Below are 21,274 nucleotides of genomic sequence, written 5' to 3'. Positions count from 1 at the left end.
AATCATTACTGTAAGGTTACATTTGTCCTTTTCCAATATATATTTTATAATTTATTTAAAATAAATATTTAGTTGTGTTCCTACTGGAAGAGACAGTGGGTAAGTAAAACATAAGAAAGACCACACAAACGTACAGAGTCCTATGGAGAAACAATAACTGACAAAAGCATGGCAACTTAAATAGGGTCCCCAATCAGAGGCAATGCAGGTCTGTTCCCCCAAATTGGGGACATGTGAAAACGAAACACAGAGATGCCTAGAGGCATCTATATTCTGCCAGGTCCTGACTATGGCCCCCAGTCAGTGTAGAGATGGTTTGGGGCATCCTCATAGCCAGGACCTGACATCTACGACCTTCACAGTCACTTGATCGCCACCCAGTTGAATACTTATGGGAGATATGGACTGACCTGTTAGACAGAGCTCACCATGACAATCATTAAAACACCAAATAAGGGAGTATCTTGTGAAAGAATGTTCCATCCCTCCAATAGAGTTCCATAGACTCGTGGAGTGTCAATTTGCTGTCCCCTCAATATAACTCAACACATAGTCATTAATGTCTAAACCGCTGGCAACAAAAGTGAGTAAACCCTAAGTTAAAATGTCCAAATATTAGAAGCATAAGTTGGTCCACCTTCACAATAATAAGATCACTTTGCAGAAAACAATGATAAAAATGCCCCCCCAACATCAAACTCGAAATGCTTGTAACCCATGATCTGAATATAGTAGAAACATATTTTTGGTTCCATTTGAAAGGAGATACACTGTAGTTTGAAGGAATTATAAATTAATGCAGGAAAGTATAACACAATAGATTTGGCAGAAGATAAAACAAACCGAAAACGTGTTTTTTGTAAAAAAAAAAAAACTGATTTCCTCATCAAGTTTGAATTGCAGTGGGGAAGGCCAAACATGGATTATGAACCTGGAGGAACTTTCCACTAGATCCACTAGATGTCAGCAGGATCTGGTAAAGTTTCATGGCCATTTGATATAAAATTCAGTGATCTACTTACTCATTTGTAAAGCAAGGGCAAAGTGTCCTTTACAGATTGGCCACTTTCTGCCAAATTGGACACTGGACACATTATGAATTTTCAAGTTCATACGTACACAGAACATACAACAGTGCAAAGGTGATTAAAATAAGGGTTAAACACTCCCAGGAAAGTTATACATGCTGGAAAATGTGCTTCCTTTCATAAAGGTACTAACAGGAGGTGCGACAAGGTGGCGAATCCAAAGATCTAACATCATATGTGGGGATGAATAGGCCATAAGATACAGCCACAACCGGGACATCGGGACATACCCGTTCCCTAACAGGATTAAAGGTCACAGTGATAGGTTAAAGAGGAGACAGAGGTTAAAAAGGTGGATGGCAGAGTGCTAAAGTGCCAAATTTGTTAAATCTATGGAATAGGTTTTTAGCAGCAACATCCTGGATTATGTCACCGTAGTTGAGGATTGGCAGGTTAGACATTTTAAAAAACATGTGTGAAAATGCCTTATTGCAGAACAAGAATCCAATTCTGGATTTAACTTTATACTGTAATAGGACAATATTGTTCTATATACGTCTTCTCCTCTCGCTCTCATTGGTCAGCCACTGACAAGGCATGCTAATATTGTAGTGTCCTGGCAGGCTGTTCCAGACAGATCTGGCCCAAGACAAGTACTGACTGTTGATACATGGGTTGGACAAAATTACAGAAACACCACATGGAAAAGTACAGTTACAGTGAAGTCATTAAATCACAGTTACAAACTAATCTGCAAAGTTCACCTTAGGTTGATTGACAATTAGCAGTACAAACAGTATTTTCTTGATTTCCATGCCACAAAGGAATAAGTGAATCAAGTCAATCATCCAGTCCAAAGATAGCATTCCTGTTGTCTTGACCCTGAACAGATTTCAATCCAGTACATTTGCTTGCTATTGCAAACATTAATCATTCATACATATTTGTTATTTATTAATGTAATCATAGAAAAGTGTGTTTTAGGTGGTCTACCATGTTGATTTCACATGGGACCAGTACTTAGTACTTCTACCTGTCATGTCCCAAAATCTAATTCAAGCTAGTTCTTAAATTCATACATCAAGAATAGAGATGTATATCTGAAATATTACCCAAATTAATATTGATGTGCTTCAACATGATGAAGGTATCCCAGCCATACAGGATTAATTTGTATGATGGAACAGTCAGTGGTTCTGGGGGCTCCCAGCATACAACAGTGAAAAGGCTGGGATGGTCCATACGATCTGTGTTTGTCTTGCAGCTGCTTCAACAGATGGGTGGGGCTATTCCCCAGCATCCTAACCAGTAACGGGGAATGGTTTATATCTCACAGGTCATTGCTATTATAGATAATGGAACAGTTTAATTCATCATTGACTTCAATACATCAGTCAATGTGTCCAGTGATATGTATGCTTACTTACGGATTTCAAACCCCACAACACCTAGCTTCTCACCAGTGTGTATGCAAAGAAGGTTTAAGTGAATTTATAATGCAAAACAGAATATTGATTGTGTGCTCAATAAATAGTAAATTGGAAGTAACATTTTTGATTTAAGAACCAGAAATAACTAGTAGGGAAGACTGCATTGTATGTTTATTAACTTATTCCTACCTGCACCTACAGGAGCAATATTCATAAGTTTACTGAAGGTAATTTTAATTAAGTTACAATACTTAACCAACATCATCAGCCATCTGTGGAGAACATACCCATGTCTCAACAGGTTTTTTCTGCTTGCAGGAAAACGTGTTTCCTAAACAGTTAAAACTGACCTAAACTCTGGGACAGTTTGATAAAATGCCCCTGTTGAAAAAGATACAGATACATTTTATTATCATACTATCAATATTTTACTTTGAACTGATAAGGTTTTCAGTGATGTTTGTACTGAAAGAAATGTTGTATGATTTGCGGATGTCCTCACCCATAATTTTCCAAAATTGCATGACTGTGTTTGGTTGGGACAGTTGATTTTCATATAAAGAAATTACACAGAAATTCAGAACTTCCTTTTCAGTTTTTTATGTAAATGTTGCATACAGAATCTAGCAGATAATGTACCTGGCATCAATCTGACATATCTATATGTACCATCAACATGGGGTATTTTAAAAACATCAGTTTTATTGTATTGTGTACATAGTATACTGTAGACTGATCAATTTCCAACAAAGAATTTCAAAAACCCTTGCATTCACTCTCATTTTTAAATTGGTTTACGACAGAACAAGGAACATGTGTTACAAAAATGTAAATGCACCCAAATAAGATCAGAAACTAGACAGGGCAGCCAAAGGTTGATATCTGGTTGATGAATTCATCGATGCCCAGACAGATGTCTCTGTAGTCTCTGGTTGTGCACTCAGATTCTGTGGGCCAGTATTCTATCCATGTCTTTTCTCCCAGGACATACTTGTACTTCAGTTGTCCATCCTCCTCCACTTTGTACATGTCTGCAGACTTCCCCATGATCATGTATTTTTTCCCCTGCTTTAGATCAACAGCCTTTCGACAGTAAGAAAGTCCAATAAAGTCCCGATTCCTGCCATCCACTCCCTCATCAGTGCCTGGCTTTACTACCTCATCGATCTTTAAGGTGTAAGTATCAGTATGTGATGTCAGCTTTAAGTCCACAACCGTAGCTTTGTAAACAAAATCCAGTCCTGCGTCGCAGGCTTTGTCTATGCGTTTAACATCTAGCTCATTTTTCTTCTGCATAGTGCATCTCTCTTCTGCACAAGTACACACTTCTCCAAGACACAGTCTGCTTAGAGCCCCGCCCTCCCTCTCTGGGTGGTAGAACTTCACACAACGCTTTTGGTTGTAGTATTCATATAAAGAGATGGCGGCTGGCTGAAGAACTCCAACATCCTGGACTCTGTGGATCCTAAAGGATATTCTGTCTGCTAGCTTATGGGAAACCCTATCCAGATATATAATGAGAGAGCCTCTTTCAGACAGAACACGGTCCATCTCAAACTTCTCTATGTAGCGTTCCCTCCCCTTTGACAACTGAGTCAAATCGCCTGTGTCTACAATAAAGCCAGTCAGCAAGCCGATGTCTAGGATGGACATTGTTGCATCTCTCTCATTGTTACGATACAACATTTCAATAGTAAGCATGAATGACTCCTTGGCATCCTGATGGCTTGTTTTGTCCTCCTTAGTGAGAGTGACAGTGAGGTCAAAGCTTTCACAGTCACTGGACTTTACGTCTGGCAGGGCATAGTACAGTGTCACCACAGAAACTGTTGCCTCACCATTTCCTGAGGCTTTAATAGTTAAGTCCTTGTCTATGGAATTTACTTTATCTGTACGAGTGTGGAATTGATTTTTGTTGTTGATTGACCACTTAGTGACTGATGCCCTGCCAGCCACCTCAATGTTGATGTTCAGGTCAATGTCCTTCAGGTCCTTCACATGGGTCCAATATTCAGCCACAGCTTGGAACACCATGATGGTGGCCTGTGTAGATCCGTATCCACCTCCCACCTTCTTTTGTGTGTTGAGCCACTTAACAATGGGCCCAGCCTCTTCAAATGCTTTCACCTTGACCAGAGCAAGTAAAGCATATGATGTGGCTTCCAGAGTGAATGTGTGACCACCAGGGACTGGCCAGTGGTCAAGCTGTGGCGAGGCAAACTTCATCAGAATCTCCTTGTTGAGTTTCCCTGCATTAGCCAGAGCATACGAGGTCATAGCTACAGCATAGGGGTTTGTCAGGTGGTTCAAACGCTTCTCCAGGTAAGTTACTGCCTTAACCATACTGCCTGGTAAACTGTTGACAGTCTGCTCACATAGTGATTTTGCCTCTTGCATGGCAATTAGAACAAAGGCTGTCATGGAGGCATCAGAATCGGATCCCCCCACATTACCTGTCATTTCTGAGTGAATGACTGGAGCAGATTCCTTGAAAAGACCGTCTGGCTGTTGAGTGTTTAGGATCAGCCACTTGACGGCACTACAGAGCACATTCTCTTGAATACTGACCAAAGTACTGGACATGGCAAAGACCTTTGCTACATAGCCTGTTAGCCAGGTGCTGCTCTGTCTGCTGATCCAAGCAGCATAGGAGCCATCTGGTTTGCGGTAGGCCAGTTCACGTTGATAACCTGTGTTGATATACTGGATGGCTTTGTTTCGTTTATCAAGGCCAATATCTTCCCACTTGTTGGTCTTGTCCAGGTAGTGTGTAGCAATGACAGGCAGGGTCATGTAGATCATGTTCTGTTCCCCACAGCCAATTGGTTGAACTATGAGACTACCCAGAGAATTTCCACTAATGGCCTGCTCCACAAGCACACTGGTTTGCTGTCCACCCGTTACACTGATCAATGTGTCGGCATTAGAGTTTGGCACCCGGTTCCTGGGCACTCCACTGGGTATATGTGCCGTCTGATCACCACCATGTTTAGCAGGGTTCAGGAGAACATTGTTTTCCTTTTTTACCAGCACTCCTTCAGCCACGACACGCAGGTCTCTCTTCACTCCGTCATTGCTGCCAGAGTTTTTTACAGAAGCTTTGACCTCAATGGAGTGCATACCCAGTGTCATTGGGATGAGGACATATGGGACAGCCCGGGTGGACATAGGGTCCATGTTCACTTCCTGTCTGTACTTACCCTTCTTACTGGCTGAGCTGCACACCTCACCATTCTCAATCAGCTCCACACGCACAGTGATGGGGTCTTCACTGTAGTTGTGAAGGATTGCTTTAACCTCCAGCTGTTCATTGCGAACGGCAGAGTAGGGTAGCTTAAGGTCGATGAAGAATTCCTTCAAAACAATAATCTCAAATGGATTTGCCACACAGATACCATGAGTTTTAGACAGGCTGATTGCAGTTACCTGCCAGGTGGTGATGGAATCTTTCAGGAAGTTGTGCTTTGTTACAGATCTGGTCACACAGTTCTTGTCATTAGCAGGACATTCGGGAATAATAAAGTCCTCCCACATCCAACTCTCAGGGAACTGACTACGGGACACAATGTCTTCAGTATTCATATACTCCCCATCATCCTCCTCTTCACTGCGGGCGAGCTTCAGTGCTTCGTATTTGAATTCTGCCTTCTTGGAGACCATCTCTTTGCAGCATTCGAGGAAGGCTTTCATGCATACATCTCCGTCTGTGATGAACTGGGACCGTCTCTCACAGGTGTATCCCATCTTGTTGTCCTTAATTCCATCCACACAACATTCTCTGGCCAGACCACTATACTTACTGGACATACTAGTAATGACATCACCGATGGTTACTGCACGCCTCCGCCTGGCACTGACAGGACAGCTAGGGTCTGTTCTGATTCCAGTCCCTTTCGCGGTATTGGTCTCCATTATCAGACCAGCATCATAGAAAACCCCCATGCTGTCTGCTCCTCCTCCAGCTGTACAACCTGTATCATGTTTCTCAATAGTTTCCCAGATCTTGGCTTGTGTGAGACGATGTTTGTTGTTGAGTACATAGACTCCCTTGTCTACAGCCACCAGTCCTACTTTAGCTCCTGGGTCTCCAGTGATGGTCAGACTGAAAGCTTTCCGAGGCTCATAGGATGCCTTGGGTACGGTTGTCTTCACTTCCAGTGTACCCATACAGGAAACCTTGACATCCACCCAGACAGAATCTGCCACCAGGTCAGCTGTTCCCACATGGTAGTACGCTACAATACGGAATGACGGAAGCATCTCCTTTGAGACGGGTACCGAAAGTGACACCAGAGCATTACCCTGCCTCTTGAACCTGCCCACCTTCACCAGCTGACCTCTGCTCAGGATCATGTATGTAAGATCATGATTTTGTATAGGTACAGGTCCCAGATTCAAGTTGATCTTAATAGGGTCTCCAATCTTAAGCTCGTTAGAGTCAACCCCAACATGGAGGAAGTTCTTAGTGGTAGTCCGGTAGGGTAAAGCTGTCATGCTGGCCTGTGCCTGTCTGGTGGGTAGAAGAGTTGGATCGTTGGTTTTTACAGTGATCTTCAATTCAGTTGCTGATGAAACAGTATTGAGTGTTACTTTGGCAAATCCATTGAGCCTGGTCATTCCTTTTGCATTATCTGGAGACACCTCAATCTCCACTCCACTGGCTGGGGTGTTGTCCGGATTTGTAACGTATACAGACACATCATAGGGCATGCCAGGTTTAAAGTATTTGGGTGTTCTCTTGAAGAGGATGGTATATGGTGAAGTCACAATCTCAATCCCTCTTCTCTCTGCCTCCACCATCTCACCCCCACTCTCTGTTAATACACTGACTGATACATAGATGGACTGTTTGACCAGCTTGTGGATGTCATTGAAAGTCTGTGTGATGTGGTTTTTGGTTAGAAAAGCCTCTCCTTTACCATTGTTGATCTCTACTCTCTGCAGAGAGCCAGGTAAGCTCTTCTTCTCGTTATCTGTAGTGATGACCCCAAACACCACATAGGCTGTCCCTGTCACCTCCTTACCATATAGATATTTGGCAGTGATTTCAATGGTTAAGGCATCATCGTCAACATAGAAGAAGATTTTGGATGGGTTCAGACTAACCTCAAAGCTGGGTAGAACATATTCTTTAACCTCAAAGTCGGATGAAAAGGTCTTCTGAGGAGTGCTCTGGAACCTTGTGACCACATGCCATGTTCCAAAGCTGACGATCTCAGGGAGTTTGAACTGTCCAGATTTGACTCCCTTGTCTGGGTTGACAATCTCCCTGAAGATAGTGATGTTCTCAGGAGTCATGATCTCTACAGAGACTGCAATCTCTTTTTTGTCAGCGATCTCCTTGTCCTTGAAGAGGTCTCTGGTCAGGGGCTCCAAGCTAGGGCTCATAGAAAACACTCTGTAGTAGACAGTGCTGGCCGGTGTGTAAATGGTCTTGTCAGTTTGGATGAAAATGTATCCAGACTGGAAGGAGACCAAAACAACCTTCTCCAGTACGCGGTCAGGGAACTGAGCCTGCAGGACCACATATTGCTTCTGCTTGGTGTCGTCCGAGAAGTGGTCGCCCTCTGGGATGACCACTTGTGTCAGAGCTTGGAAGTTGTTGGCTGGATTTAGTTCCACTGATTTAGAGACGAGCACTTTGTTTTGGGTCGGGTGGTTCTTCACTATGATCCTAACATTCTGGTTGCCTCCTGTATAGTCCTGAGATTCCACAAAGATGTTTTCATTACTACCAACTCTCAGCAGGTTAGGAGCTGACAACACATATAGTGCAGCTCCATCAGATACGTTAGGTAGGGAGAATGCTATAGCCAGAGCAGCCAGACAGAGAAAGTTGCTGACCCCCATCTTCTCCACTGATTCTGTGGCTGTAATAGTGCCTTTACCCCCCTCTCTGGCTTTTATTCCTCCTACTCTGGCTTATAGGGTTAGCTCCGCCTGAGGGAAGAGTTTTAGACTCCCCCATGGGCTGCGTCATTTACCAGCATTGGAGTTGGGAAATCTAAAATCTAGATAAGATTTGTTGGAAAGTCCACTGTGAGGCAAAACAAACAGCACAATCAATGTCAATCAATACCATAGACAAGTTGGTAATACACAATGAAGTACAGACCCCTTCACTTTCTTCACATTTTGTTGTTTTAGAGAGACCTAATATATCATTTATAAACAAATGTCATCAATCTACATATAATGCACCCCCCACACATTCTGCCCCTTTTGGAAAATATAAGCAAAATGGGCTGTGAAATTATGGGTTTATGCTCACCTTATTTCTCATTCAAAATATTCACAAAAATCATACACATAGTTGATGTAAAATGGTTGAAAAACTGAAATGTGAAATAAATGAAATAAAAAATGTGTCTCCAAAACATGTGTACCCCTCAATTATTGGCATCCCTACAAATTCTTATGAGTAAAATGTTTTTTACTACAAAATTACAACCAGACACCACCTACATAACTACTGTTTTTTGGGAGGGTTGCCGTAAAAAAGCCTTTGACACGTACAGTCACACCAAGGTGAGAAATTAGCACCCGCCACCAGCCACCCGCCACTTTTTCACAGTGGTGGGTAACTTAGCTTTGTATACCAGCCAGAGTGGGTGGATTGTAAAAACATTTTACAATTTGTAACTACTTAAAACATTACTTGTAACGGATTGGACAGCTTTTGTCAAAAAATGCTGTTGCTAAGTAACAATGAGGCAATTTTGTCAAGGTTCAAATGTGACTGGTTTTCCGTGCTAGTCTGTGAGCCATATAGCTTGAGCAGAGGTACAGCAAAAAGAAAAGTTGAAATGTAGCGACATCCCCGGAGGTAAGAGGCCTGCTACCGGGTCAGCACCAGCAGATAAGGTGAATGTAGAAACGACTGAGGGCAAAGTGAAGAAAAAGACAAGGTAATTCTTGAACAAGTGGTGCCGCGATCACCAGGGTAAAACTAGGGAATGGTTCGCCTACGTCCCTGAAGTGCTGTCGATACACTGTTCTTACTGCCATACTTACGCGTCATCAGAAAATTTGAAAACTGTTTAATAGAGGAACAACCAACCTTAAATAAGAAGCAATTAAAGAACACGAGTCATCCAAATCTCATATCAAGTGGACTGCCACTCAGCTGGTGAAGAAAGGACCCCAGGAGCAGAGTGTGGCAATAAAGGCTATCTGCTCTATGCAGTCAGCCCAGTTGGACAGATTGAGAATTCTCTTCAGAAACATCCATGCCATCGGAGAGAATGGCAGACCTTTTCGGGACTATGTTTGGATGTGCAAGTAAGTGAATTACTTACTTGAAGTTGTTTTTTGTGTTGGCTAGATATCTATTTTCATCAGCCGCGAGGAAACAGTGCAGTATAACTCAAACTGTTAAATAGATAAGGCAAATATAATTTTTGTAATGCAGATCAATGTTGCCAGACACAGTTCTCATTCTAACTACTTTCAGAGTGGATGAGCAAAAAGGACTGGTGACAGGATAAACCAGAACACGTAGTAGGCCAGGGTTTTTATGCACTACATTGCAGAGGTGTCAAGGAGGCAGCTTAAAAATAAGATTGATCATTCAGAGTATGCAGCATTTATGTCAGATGGATCAACTGACATTGCAGTGTTGGAGGAAAAGCTTCTGTACACCAGAGAAAGCCAAGAAGGGAAAGTCGAGGTTCATTTTGTTGGAATCCAGGCTGTTGAAAAGCCAAATGCAGAGAACATCCCAGCAGCCATCACAAGGATGATGAGAGAGGTGTGTGAGGAGGAAGAGAGCTGGCAGTGTGTGTGTGATATTTTTTGCGACTATAATGTTTTGCACAAATCCGATTCCAAAAAAGTTAAAAGTAAAAAAGGAATGGAATAATGTACAAATCTCATAAACTTATTTAATTCACAATAGAATATAGATAACATATCGAATGTTGAAAGTGAGACATTTTGTAATGTCATGCCAAATATTGGCTCGACATTTTGTAATGTCATGCCAAATATTGGCTCATTTTGAATTTCAAAAAAGTTGGGACAGGTAGCAATAAGAGGCCGGAAAAGTTAAATGTACAGATAAGGAACAGCTGGAGGACCAATTTGCAACTTATTATGTCAACTGGCAACATGATTGGGTATAAAAAGAGCCTCTCAGAGTGGCAGTGTCTTTCAGAAGTCAAGATGGGCAGAGGATCACCAATTCCCCCAATGCTGCAGTGAAAAATAATGGAGCAATATCAGAAAGGAGTTTCTCAGAGAAAAATTGCAAAGAGTTTGAAGTTATCATCATCTACAGCGCAAAATATTATCCAAAGATTCAGAGAATCTGGAACAATCTCTGTGCGTAAGGGTCAAGGCTGGCAAACCATACTGGATGCCCGTGATCTTCGGGCCCTCAGACGGCACTGAATCACATACAGGAATGATACTGTAATGGAAATCACAAAATGGGCTCAGGAATACATCCAGAAAACATTGTCGGTGAACACAATCCACCGTGCCATTTCGCCGTTGCCGGCTAAAACTCTATAGGTCAAAAAATATGCCGTATCTAAACAGGATCCAGAAGCGCAGGAGATTTCTCTGGGCCAACGATCATTTAAAATGGACTGTGGCAAAGTGGAAAAGTGTTCTGTGGTCAGATGAATTAAAATTTGAAATACATTTTGGAAAACTGGGACGCAATGTCATCAGGACTAAAGAGGACAAGGACAACCCAAGTTGTTATCAACACTCAGTTCAGAAGCCTGCATCTCTGATGGTATGGGGTTGCATGAGTGCGTGTGGCATGGGCAGCTTACACATCTGGAAAGGCACCATCAATGCTGACAGTTATATCCAAGTTCTTGAACAACAAATGCTCCCATCCAGACGTTGTCTCTTTCAGGGAAGACCACATACTGCATCAATTACAATGTCATGGCTGCATAGAAGAAGGATCCGGGTACTGAAATGGCCAGCCTGCAGTCCAGATCTTTCACCCATAGGAAACATTTGGCGCATCATAAAGAGGAAGGTGCGACAAAGAAGACCTAAGACAGTTGAGCAACTAGAAGCCTGTATTAGACAAGAATGGGACAACATTCCTATTAATAAACTTGAGCAACTTGTCTCCTCAGTCCCCAGACGTTTGCAGTCTGTTATAAAAAGAAGAGGGGATGCCACACAGTGGTAAACATGGCCTTGTCCCAACTTTTTTGAGATGTGTTGATGCCATGAAATTTAAAATCAACTTATTTTTCCCTTAAAGTGATACATTTTCTCAGTTTAAACATTTGATATGTCATCTATGTTGTATTCTGAATAAAATATAGAAATTTGAACCTTCACATCATTGCATTCTGTTTTTATTCACAATTGTACAGTGTCCCAACATTTTTGCAATTGGGTTTGTAATTTTGTCACTCATTAACATCACGCCAAGTTTGAATATTATGTTAGACACCATTAACTACTGTGTTAAACTGGGTAATGTTTCTTATTAAGTTATTCTTCACCACAAGTTTACCTCCATACAATAACTACAATATAGGTGACGATAACTGACTTTTTCGTCAAGTAAAAAGACGAGAGAATCGTGTAACCAGCTAATTGTCTATCCTGAACAATTGAAAATCCACCAGAGGCATAATTCGAAAATCCACTGTTTACTGTTATAGTCGCAATATAGTAGTGAACGGTTTCATTTTAGGCTTCCCATAGCGTAGCTACTCAAGGTTGTAGCCAGCGAGGTTTATGTCTATCCCTTTTGTCACTGGCCGTTTTCAATAATGGCTTTTATTTTGAAAAATCTGAGTTAGCACTGCTAGCATAATATCTTGCGGCTAGAAGAACGGTAATGAAGACTCGAATGCCCATCACTAACAATAACTGACTTTTTTGTCAAGTGAAAAGACAAGAGAATCATGTAGCCAGCGAAGTGTTTGTCTATCCAGAACAAATCCTAATATCCACCAGAACTGTTTTATTTTAGGCTTCCTGTTACGTAGGGTTGTAGCCAGCAAAGTTTTTGTCTGTCCTGAACTTCAGGCATAATGCGTTTTGACTGTTATGGGAGGCAAATGCGGGACCTGCGGCTCCGGAGCCCGCGTCTCTAACCACTACACTATTTAACAAGGGGTACTCAGTCAGTCAGGCACTCACTAACTCAGTAAGAAACAGTCGCTCTTCTAGGCCCGGCTCCGCTTGCGCGGTCCGGCAAAAAAACAACTTCAAGGTGATAGATTCGGAGGGGGTGAATCTTGTCCAGAGAAGCAAAGCATGCCATTTTTACGAAAGAGCAAAACATCCAGATGTAGTGATGTTCAGCTGCTTTATGCATGACTGCCTGACCTACTTCAGTAACCTGTCAGCATCCATGCAATGGTCATCTGTGACGATGACAGAGGTTCACACCAGCTGTCTTAACTAAATCTAACAGCAGGTGTCTGGGGCAGAATATTTTTAAATATATATAATATAACATTGTGCTTTGTTGTGTTCCAATATAAGATCTGGACCCAGGCTTAGATGCCTGGAATATTCAGCAGACACCTTTGAGGGTGTTACCTTGGCAGCAACCAAAGACAGTGGCTTCGGACAGGGGGAAAATTGGTGCTAACATGTAGACAGGCTCTCATTTAAGAAAAAAATCTTGAATAAAGAGGGTAGGGGCCCAGGACAGGGTCCAAGATATTGAGTGACACCCCTGCTTAGAGATGACGTCTCCCTGGCTCGTATGAACTCTACCAAGGACAAGCTGATTGACAAATTCTACACGATTGTGTGACTTCAGCTTTGGAGTACTACATGCCTCAAAACTGGTGAATATCACGACTTGGCCTGATGTAGATAAATGTAAAGGTTATTATCAAGCACATTTAACATTATCTGTTTTTGACATATTGAAATGGAAACCATTCACCATCTGTGCAACTGTCCCTTGTGTTTTCCTTTTGTGTGTCGGCAGACTTAGGACATGCAAATGTGGAGTATCTTATAAAGCACTTTGGTCCTCTATTGGCCTCCTCTGGGGCTGATTTGGATCTCATTTCAGACCAGTGGACCATCCTCAAGAGCAGTCTGTACCAGCATCCAAACATGGACCAGCTGACCTGCCCAGAGAAACTTATCGGAGACTGGGAGGGCAGTTCCCTGATCTCCTTCAGCTTGTCCATGTAGTTCTGTGTATTCCAGCTTCCACAGCAGACTGTGAACAGGGTACAAAGAAACAAGTAAAGAGTGACTGGAGGTCAGGTCTGAGGTCGGACACACTATCTGACCTGCTCACAGTGCAGCTATCCACTCCTGACATTGAAGACTTTGATCCCGGCTCAGCCATAGAGCTGTGGCATCAGTCCAGTGCCTGAGCATGAAGGCTGGACTTCTAGGTAAGAGGAGCCAGGAAGAGAAAGACCAAACAGGAAGATGAGGAGATGTCTGAAGAGGATGATGACTTTGAAGAAGACTAAAGTGACACTTGCATGCTATGTTACTGAGACATGTAGTCCTACAATTACTGTAGAATATGAACAAACTGATTGGCACAATTTGACCATCTGCGATATCCATGGTCTCACAGGCTTGTTTTCATATGTGAGTTAAGTTATTTTCCTATATTAATAAAATATGTATTCGTAATAAAATGAAGCAATTGTAATGTATTGAAGCAGTTCAAAATACCTAGTGCACTCTCTATTATATTTATATTTGTGGAAAACATCTAAAATTTGCTCCTCTTGCACAGTTGTACACCGGGGACATCCCAGTCTTTCTATTCTGGTTAGAGCCAGTTTGCACAGTCCTGAGAAGGGACTTGTACACAGTGTTATACGAGATCTTCAGTTTCTTGGCAATTTCTCTCATGGAATAGTTTCAGAAGACTGATGAGTTTTGGTAGAAAGTTCTTTGTTTCTGGCCGTTTTGAGCCTGTAATCGAACCCACAAACACTGATGCTGAAGATAATGAGCCAGTCTAAAGGACAGTTTTATTGCTTCTTTAATCAGCACAACAGTTTTCAGCGGTGGTAACAGTCACAAAATGGTTATCTAATGATCAATTAGCCTTTTAAAATGATTAACTTGGATTAGCAAACACAACATGCCATTGGAACACAGGAATGAGTGATGGTTGCTGATAATGGGCCTCTGTACGCCTATGCAGATATTCCATTGAAAATCTGCCATTTCCAGTAACAATAGTCATTTACAATTTTTTTAAAAAGTCCCAACTTTTTGCTGGAATCTAAATCTGGCATCAAAAAAATCTCTGACATGTTGCTGGCATCAAATTCAAAATGGGCATGTCTTTTTCCAAAAACAGTACAATTTCTAAGTTTCAGCATTTAATATGTTGGCTATGTACTATTTTCAGTTAAGTATAAGGATAAATGATTTCCACATCCTTGCATTCTGTTTTTCTATAATTTAAACTTTTTTGGAAACTGGTCTGTACAACATTAACAATGTCTACACTGTATTTCTGGTCAGTTTATGTTATTTTAAGGTTTTGCTTTTCTTTCAAAAACAAGGACATAAGTGACCCTAAACTTTTGAACAGTAGTGTGTATTCTTTATTGTCCATGTTCAATAGATTGTTTAATTAAGGTAATATTGGTATTTTATATTGAAATCCCCACGCATGATGACAGGATATGCTTGTGTATTTCAGAGAACAAGTAAAACTGAACTACCTTTTCCTGTCAAAAACCTAAACACCCACACTATGGCAACTCTTCGTCATTTACTGAAGTCGGTTGCTCTGCCTGTTATCAAACAGGCAGATGCAAACATAGGGTCTAAAGATCAATTCTGCAACTATCCGTATTTCTACATCATCAGTGTATTGCACCACACTGACTGGAAATTAGTTTGGATTGCAGAGTCATTATAGGCTTAAACATTTTCCTGTTTGTTGCTTGTTACTCCATTCAAGTCAATGGATTTTCTTGTCGTTGTTTGCCTATTTAGATGCATGCTTTCATAAAATCAAAACAATGGACGAATTGTGTGTAAACCGCAAAGAGCTCTCGTTCTGGTCTGTCCTTTTTCTACTGATCTATGAAGGAGTCTCTCTAGTTCTCTCTGCTCCCTCATCACCCTCTGTCCTTATTCCTGATTCATGCTCCTCACTGTCTCCCAAAGGAGGTCAGACAGATGCTTTCAGCTCTTTAAAATGGAAAGTTCCCCTTACATTTTTCTCCTCTGTTCATTTCTCTTTCTCTCTCTGACTTGAAATTGGAAGGAAACTTATCTCACCACGGAGATGGGGGCTGTCTGTCTGGTCTGGGTCTTCAGTGGGGCGATGGTGTGACGTGGCCATTACATATTGCATTTGTACAGACAAAGATGATTAATTGTCACTGTCTGACACATTGTCCTTTATTGGCCATGCTGATGCTTAAAGGAAGAGAAAACTGATCATAACATAAGCTAAGTGAAGACGGAGAGCTCTCCTAACCATTTATCAAATCTCATGCGGACAACCAGAGGGAAATTTTGTATCCTCAATACAATCTCACAAAGTCAACGAGCTGCATTGCTTTATCTGTTTCTAGGGAATTTGGATCCTGCTGGAATGGCAAAACTCATCCAACATGAAGTTTGTTAACAATACTTGGCTTCCTCTTGCAGAATATATTTTACTTGAAGAATTTTACTTTATTAACATAAGAGCACTTATAGGCATAAATCATCTTCTTTATCTTTATTCCCTGACTAAGAACTGGAATGAAAAACGGACATATACACTGTTTGGCTCTGTGGGGCGTCAGGTTAATAATACTGTAACTAATGCATGAGTTTGAACTATCTCCTCACTTGGTGCAGAGGTAACACTCACTGGTATAAGTCACATATAACCCCCACAAAAGACCAGGGGTCAATCCCAAAATAATCAAATAAAATATGACGAAAGAAAATATATTGAAGTTAATAAACACATGCAAGTCAGCTTTCAAATGTAAAACATTGACTTCATATGAACATGTCCGCATACTGCACATAAACACATGGGTGTTGCAAATACTGACATTATTTCAACATATGTACACACACATATACACATTGGAGTTCCCCCAAATCTCTTTTTTATTAGTCATTGATCTCCATCTGCTGAATGTCCTCATCAGGAAATCCTTTGAACCGCCTAAACACTGGTTTTTGGTTTGATTCAGCTAGGGATGCACCAATACTGATATCGGGCTGATACTGGGCTCAAGTACTTGTACTCTTAGAAATATGCCGATACCACATCATGGAAAGATGAAGTGAAACTCAATGGTTGTGCTGCCTCCGGAGGCCCAAGTATAGAATATGGAACTCATTCTGTAAGAGTGGGATGACGGATGACACTAATTTAACACAAGCAATTTGGTCAAACATCATTAGACACAAGCCAGCGCAGAGTTCAATGAGTATGCTAATGCTAGCAGCACAGAACCACAACAACAGCTAACTTTGCAGAACCACCACAACAGCTAATTTCAACACTGGAGAAGCGAAATAAAATGTCCAGAGACAGCCAGCAGGCAGAAACATTAAAGTGTACTATTCCACGAGCATCAGAGCAGAGAAATAACGTCCTGCACGTTCAGGGTTAGGCTTGACATCTTCAATGTGGAAAAATAAGGGACACCTTGCCAGCGGCCCCAAGCCCGGGAGACACAAAAGCCGGGGGTTGCTATTCTTTTAATTGCACAAAGAGCATTTCACAACCACCTACACAAAATGGGGACTGACCAAATGATTGGTCAGTCCCCAGCGATAGGTGCAGGTGATTTGCATAAAGTTGGAAAATCTGAAAGTTGATTTATTTCAGTAATTCCATTCAAAAAGTGAAACTTGTATAATGTATGTGTTTATTTCTTTTAATTGTGATGATTATAACTGACAACTAATGAAAATCCCAAAATTAGTATCTCAGAAAATGTGAATATTGTGCAAAGTTTCAATATTGAAGACACCTGGTGCCACACTCTAATCAGCTAATTAACCCAAAACACCTGCAAAGGCCTTTAAATGGTCTCTCAGTCTAGTTCTGTAGGCAACACAATCATGGGGAATCATGCTGACAAAAGACGACCATTGACACCTTGCACAAGGACGGGCAAGACACAAAAGGTCATAGCTAAAGAGGCTGGCTGTTTACAGAGCTCTGTGTCCAAGCACATTAACAGAGAGGCAAAGGGAAGAAAAAGATGTGGTAGAAAAAAGTGTACAAACAATAGGGATAACCGCACCCTGGAGAGGATTGTGAAACAAAACCCATTCAAAAATGTGGGGGAAATTCACAAAGAGTGGACTGCAGCTGGAGTCAGTGCAAGAACCACCACACACAGATGTATGCAAGACATGGGTTTCAGCTGTCGCATTCCTTGTGTCAAGCCACTCTTGAACAAGACACAAGTCAGAAGCGTCTCGCCTGGGCTATTGACAAAAAGGACTGGACTGCTGCTGAGTTATGTTCTCTGATGAAAGTACATTTTGCATTTCCTTTGGAAATCAAGGTCCCAGAGTCTGGAGGAAGAGAGGAAAGGCACAGAATCCACGTTGCTTGAAGTCCAGTGTAAAGTTGCCACAGTTAGTGATGGTTTGGGGTGCCATGTCATCTGCTGGTGTTGGTCCACTGTGTTTTCTGAAGTCCAAGGTCAACGCAGCCGTCTACCAGGAAGTTTTAGAGCACTTCATGCTTCCTGCTGCTGACCAACTTTATGGAGATGCAGATTTCATTTTCCATAGGACTTGCCATCTGCACAGTGCCAAAGCTACCAGTACCTGGTTTAAGGACCATGATATCCCTGTTCTTAATTGCCCAGCAAACTCGCCTGACCTTAACATTATAGAAAATATATGGCAGAGGTCTTAAACCGGTTCCACAGAGGGCCAAGTGTCTGCAGGTTTTCACTCTCACCTTGTACTTAATTGACTAATTAGGTCACTAATTGGTTCGTTTCTACCCCACCTGGTTGTTTAGGTCTGAACTGGGAACCAATTTAAAGGAAAACCCAAAAACCTGCAGACACATGGCCCTCCGTGGAACCGGTTTGAGACCCCTGATCTATGGGGTATCGTGAAGAGGAAGATGGGATACGCCAGACCCAACAATGCAGAAGAGCTGAAGGCCACTATCAGAGCCCCCTGGGATCTCATAACACCTGAGCAGTGCCACAGACTGATCGACTGCATTCCATGCCGCATTGCTGCAGTAATTCAGGAAAAAGGAGCCCCAACTAAGTATTGAGAGATGTACATGCGCATACTTTTCATGTTCATACTTTTCAGTTGGCCAACATTTCTAAAAATCTTTTTTGTATTGGTTTTAAGTAATATTCAAATTTTCTGAAATACTGAATTTGGGATTTTCATTAGTTGTCAGTTATAATCATCACAATTAGGAGAAAAAAACTTTTGAAATTCATCAGTCTGTGTGTGATGAATGAATATAATATACAAGTTTCACTTTTTGAATGGAATTACTGAAATAAATCTACTTTTTGATGATATTCTAATTTTATGACCAGCACCTATACATGTTTTGAGACAGATGTTAATCCATCTGCCTCGACTGTAAAGCACTTTGCGTCGACTCCTGTTGTTTTTAAATGTGCTAAATAAATAGAAATGACTTGAATTTCCACCAAGTTACATTGGTTACATTTCTCTCACAAACACACAAGAGGGCAACTTGTGTATCTGGGTGAACCGCACTTCTAAACATTACCAAGCGTCTGAGTCTCGGTAACCAGGGCAACAGATCACAAGCATGTCATTCTGAATGAATTCTACTAACTACTATATCTCATGAAACTCTTTTGGTTTCATTATTTCTCATGTCTATCCAAGCCTGTGAAAATGTAGTGCATGCATTAGAGTAGGATGTGCACGAAAATATGGGACAAATCGCGTCCCGTATGGATTCTGTAAGTGACAGTGCATTTAATTTTTTAATACGGGACGATCTCGTATTATACGGGACAGGTGACAACCCTATTATCAAACTAGCTAGTGAGGTAAGAGATAAGTAACTGGCTGTGTCTGTGTATGCACACGTTTGTGTTGAACTGTCAGAAAATGGCTGTCACATTCATATAAAGGTAGCCATCGTCTGAGCGACAACTCAAGGTAAGAAGCAAACTAGCTAACTCGTCTCTGTATTTTCGCATGCAGAATTGAATGATAATTTGCCTGGATCTATCCTTCGCCTTGGGACCAACGCTGTGGACTGTATCCACGATGTCTTCAAGTTTGTGCTGCAGGTGTGGAGCAATTTCGGCTAACAACGAGACGACTTCTTTTCGGATATCTTCACCCGCTGTTTCTGTCATTCCGATAACTCTGAGGTTTGTAGATGTATTGATTGTATAAGTTAGTGAACTGATGTAAGCTGTTGTAACCAATGAAACAAAATATTAAATGTTTGTAGTATGAGCTGAAACTGAAGGAGCAAGTAGGAGAATAGGAAACCCTGTTCAAGCGGAGAGAAAGATTTAGTATGTCTGTCTTTGGAGAAACAGGACACGGTTAGAGACACACACATAGTCTGACTGACAAGACAGAAACCAGATGGGGGGGCAAGAAGATGTTTGCGTTCATCCTTATAAGGAATAGAACTGGAACTGGACCAATAGCACACTTGTTTTGTGAATTTAACGACTCTATCTTTTGGGCGTAGTAGAAGTATAAAATGATCTGTTGAATGTTGATCCTTAGACATTGTGCAGCGACACTTGTCTCCAAAAGCTTTTGTAATAAACGGAATATGCGGTATGGTAATTGACCTGACCCCTGGTGTTTTATTCTCCTTTCCAACAAACCAACTCGGGGAAGTGTTAGACTTCAACAATTTTGGGGGCTCGGTCCGGGATTGGAAAGAGGAGAAGGAATTTGACCTGGTCCAGACAACCTACGCGAGATTCACAGGTTTAGAGCCAGGTCATGATAAAGGTAAGCAGAGCCTGTTATATCTAAATATGCATATTGGCTATGAACTAAATTTTGAACCTGTGGAAAACGTATTGGTATACTGGTTTAAATTCAGGAGGGCGAGGCAATTGGTATGGGTTCTGGGGTTGACTACCCTACGCCACTTCCCGACGGGGACGGTGGAGAGTTGCGAGTTAGAGTCTTGGCAACCAGTCGGGTTAGAGGCCCGAGGACTTAGGGGCACCTCGAAATACTTATTGTGTGTAAAGGTTCAGCTGGGTTAGAGGCCCAGGGAGTTTGGAACTGGGTTTAAGTCCCAAAAAGTGTTGGGTCAGGGACCCGTTAATCATTTGTTAATCATTCTGAGTCTGGGACTCACAGTAACGTAAGTCAGGTTGAAATGGACGGGGAGTTTGAGAGAGAAGTTGATGACGATGGGTGGGGTCCAGGCACGGGAAAGTGGAAACAATTGGGGATACAGGTGGCAAATGTAATGACGGTTGTAGGCAGGATGGACCCAATTCAGAAAGAAAAAGAAGGGATAGAAGAGAAATTGCGACAAGTGGTGAGTGAGGCAGGATTAAGGATGGAGGAAAGGAGACCATTACATGTTATTTTGTGGAATAAGGAGAAGGATTGTTCCAAAAATCGAGATAGAGTTAGAGACAAGAAGGAAACAGCAAATTTGGTCAAGAGAGGGAGATATAGAGAAAAGGAGAAGGAATGGGAAAAGCACAGAAAAGAATGGTGTAAATTAGCAGTGTGGTGTCAGGGCGTAGACCATTTGAACAAAGAGAAAAAGGAACAGAAAATGAAGGAGGAGAAAAAGGGAGGAGAGATAGAACACCCAGCATATGAAGATGACCTTGTACTTGGTACAGACCGGGCACCATTACATCCAGTGTTTAGAGAAGGAGATATTGTCTTTAGACA

The 21,274-nt window shown here is 41.7% G+C and overlaps 1 protein-coding gene and 1 long non-coding RNA gene across 2 annotated transcripts; one reads left to right on the top strand and one right to left on the bottom strand.

Moving 5' to 3' along the window:
* Positions 1-2,803: 2,803 nt before the first annotated feature.
* LOC105009354 (complement C3-like) lies at positions 2,804-8,358 on the bottom strand. Its single transcript, XM_029116064.1, has one exon. The coding sequence runs from the start codon at positions 8,306-8,308 to the stop codon at positions 3,314-3,316; it is 4,995 nt and encodes a 1,664-aa protein (XP_028971897.1). The 5' UTR covers positions 8,309-8,358; the 3' UTR covers positions 2,804-3,313.
* A 10,608-nt stretch (positions 8,359-18,966) lies between these two features.
* Positions 18,967-20,288, top strand: LOC109614823. Its single transcript, XR_004574925.1, has 3 exons — positions 18,967-19,428; positions 19,586-19,758; positions 20,246-20,288. It is a non-coding gene; the product is annotated as an uncharacterized LOC109614823 (long non-coding RNA).
* Positions 20,289-21,274: the final 986 nt, after the last annotated feature.

Source organism: Esox lucius, chromosome 20 (assembly GCF_011004845.1).
Source record: "Esox lucius isolate fEsoLuc1 chromosome 20, fEsoLuc1.pri, whole genome shotgun sequence".
Taxonomy (NCBI): domain Eukaryota; kingdom Metazoa; phylum Chordata; class Actinopteri; order Esociformes; family Esocidae; genus Esox; species Esox lucius.
The sequence above is the reverse complement of the archived record's forward strand: the minus strand, read 5'-3'. Positions and strand labels throughout refer to the sequence as shown.

What these genes read in the sequence shown, in the direction of transcription:
- LOC105009354 (XM_029116064.1), bottom strand. Translation starts at nt 8,308, where the DNA reads ATGGGGGTCAGCAACTTTCTCTGTCTGGCTGCTCTGGCTATAGCATTC.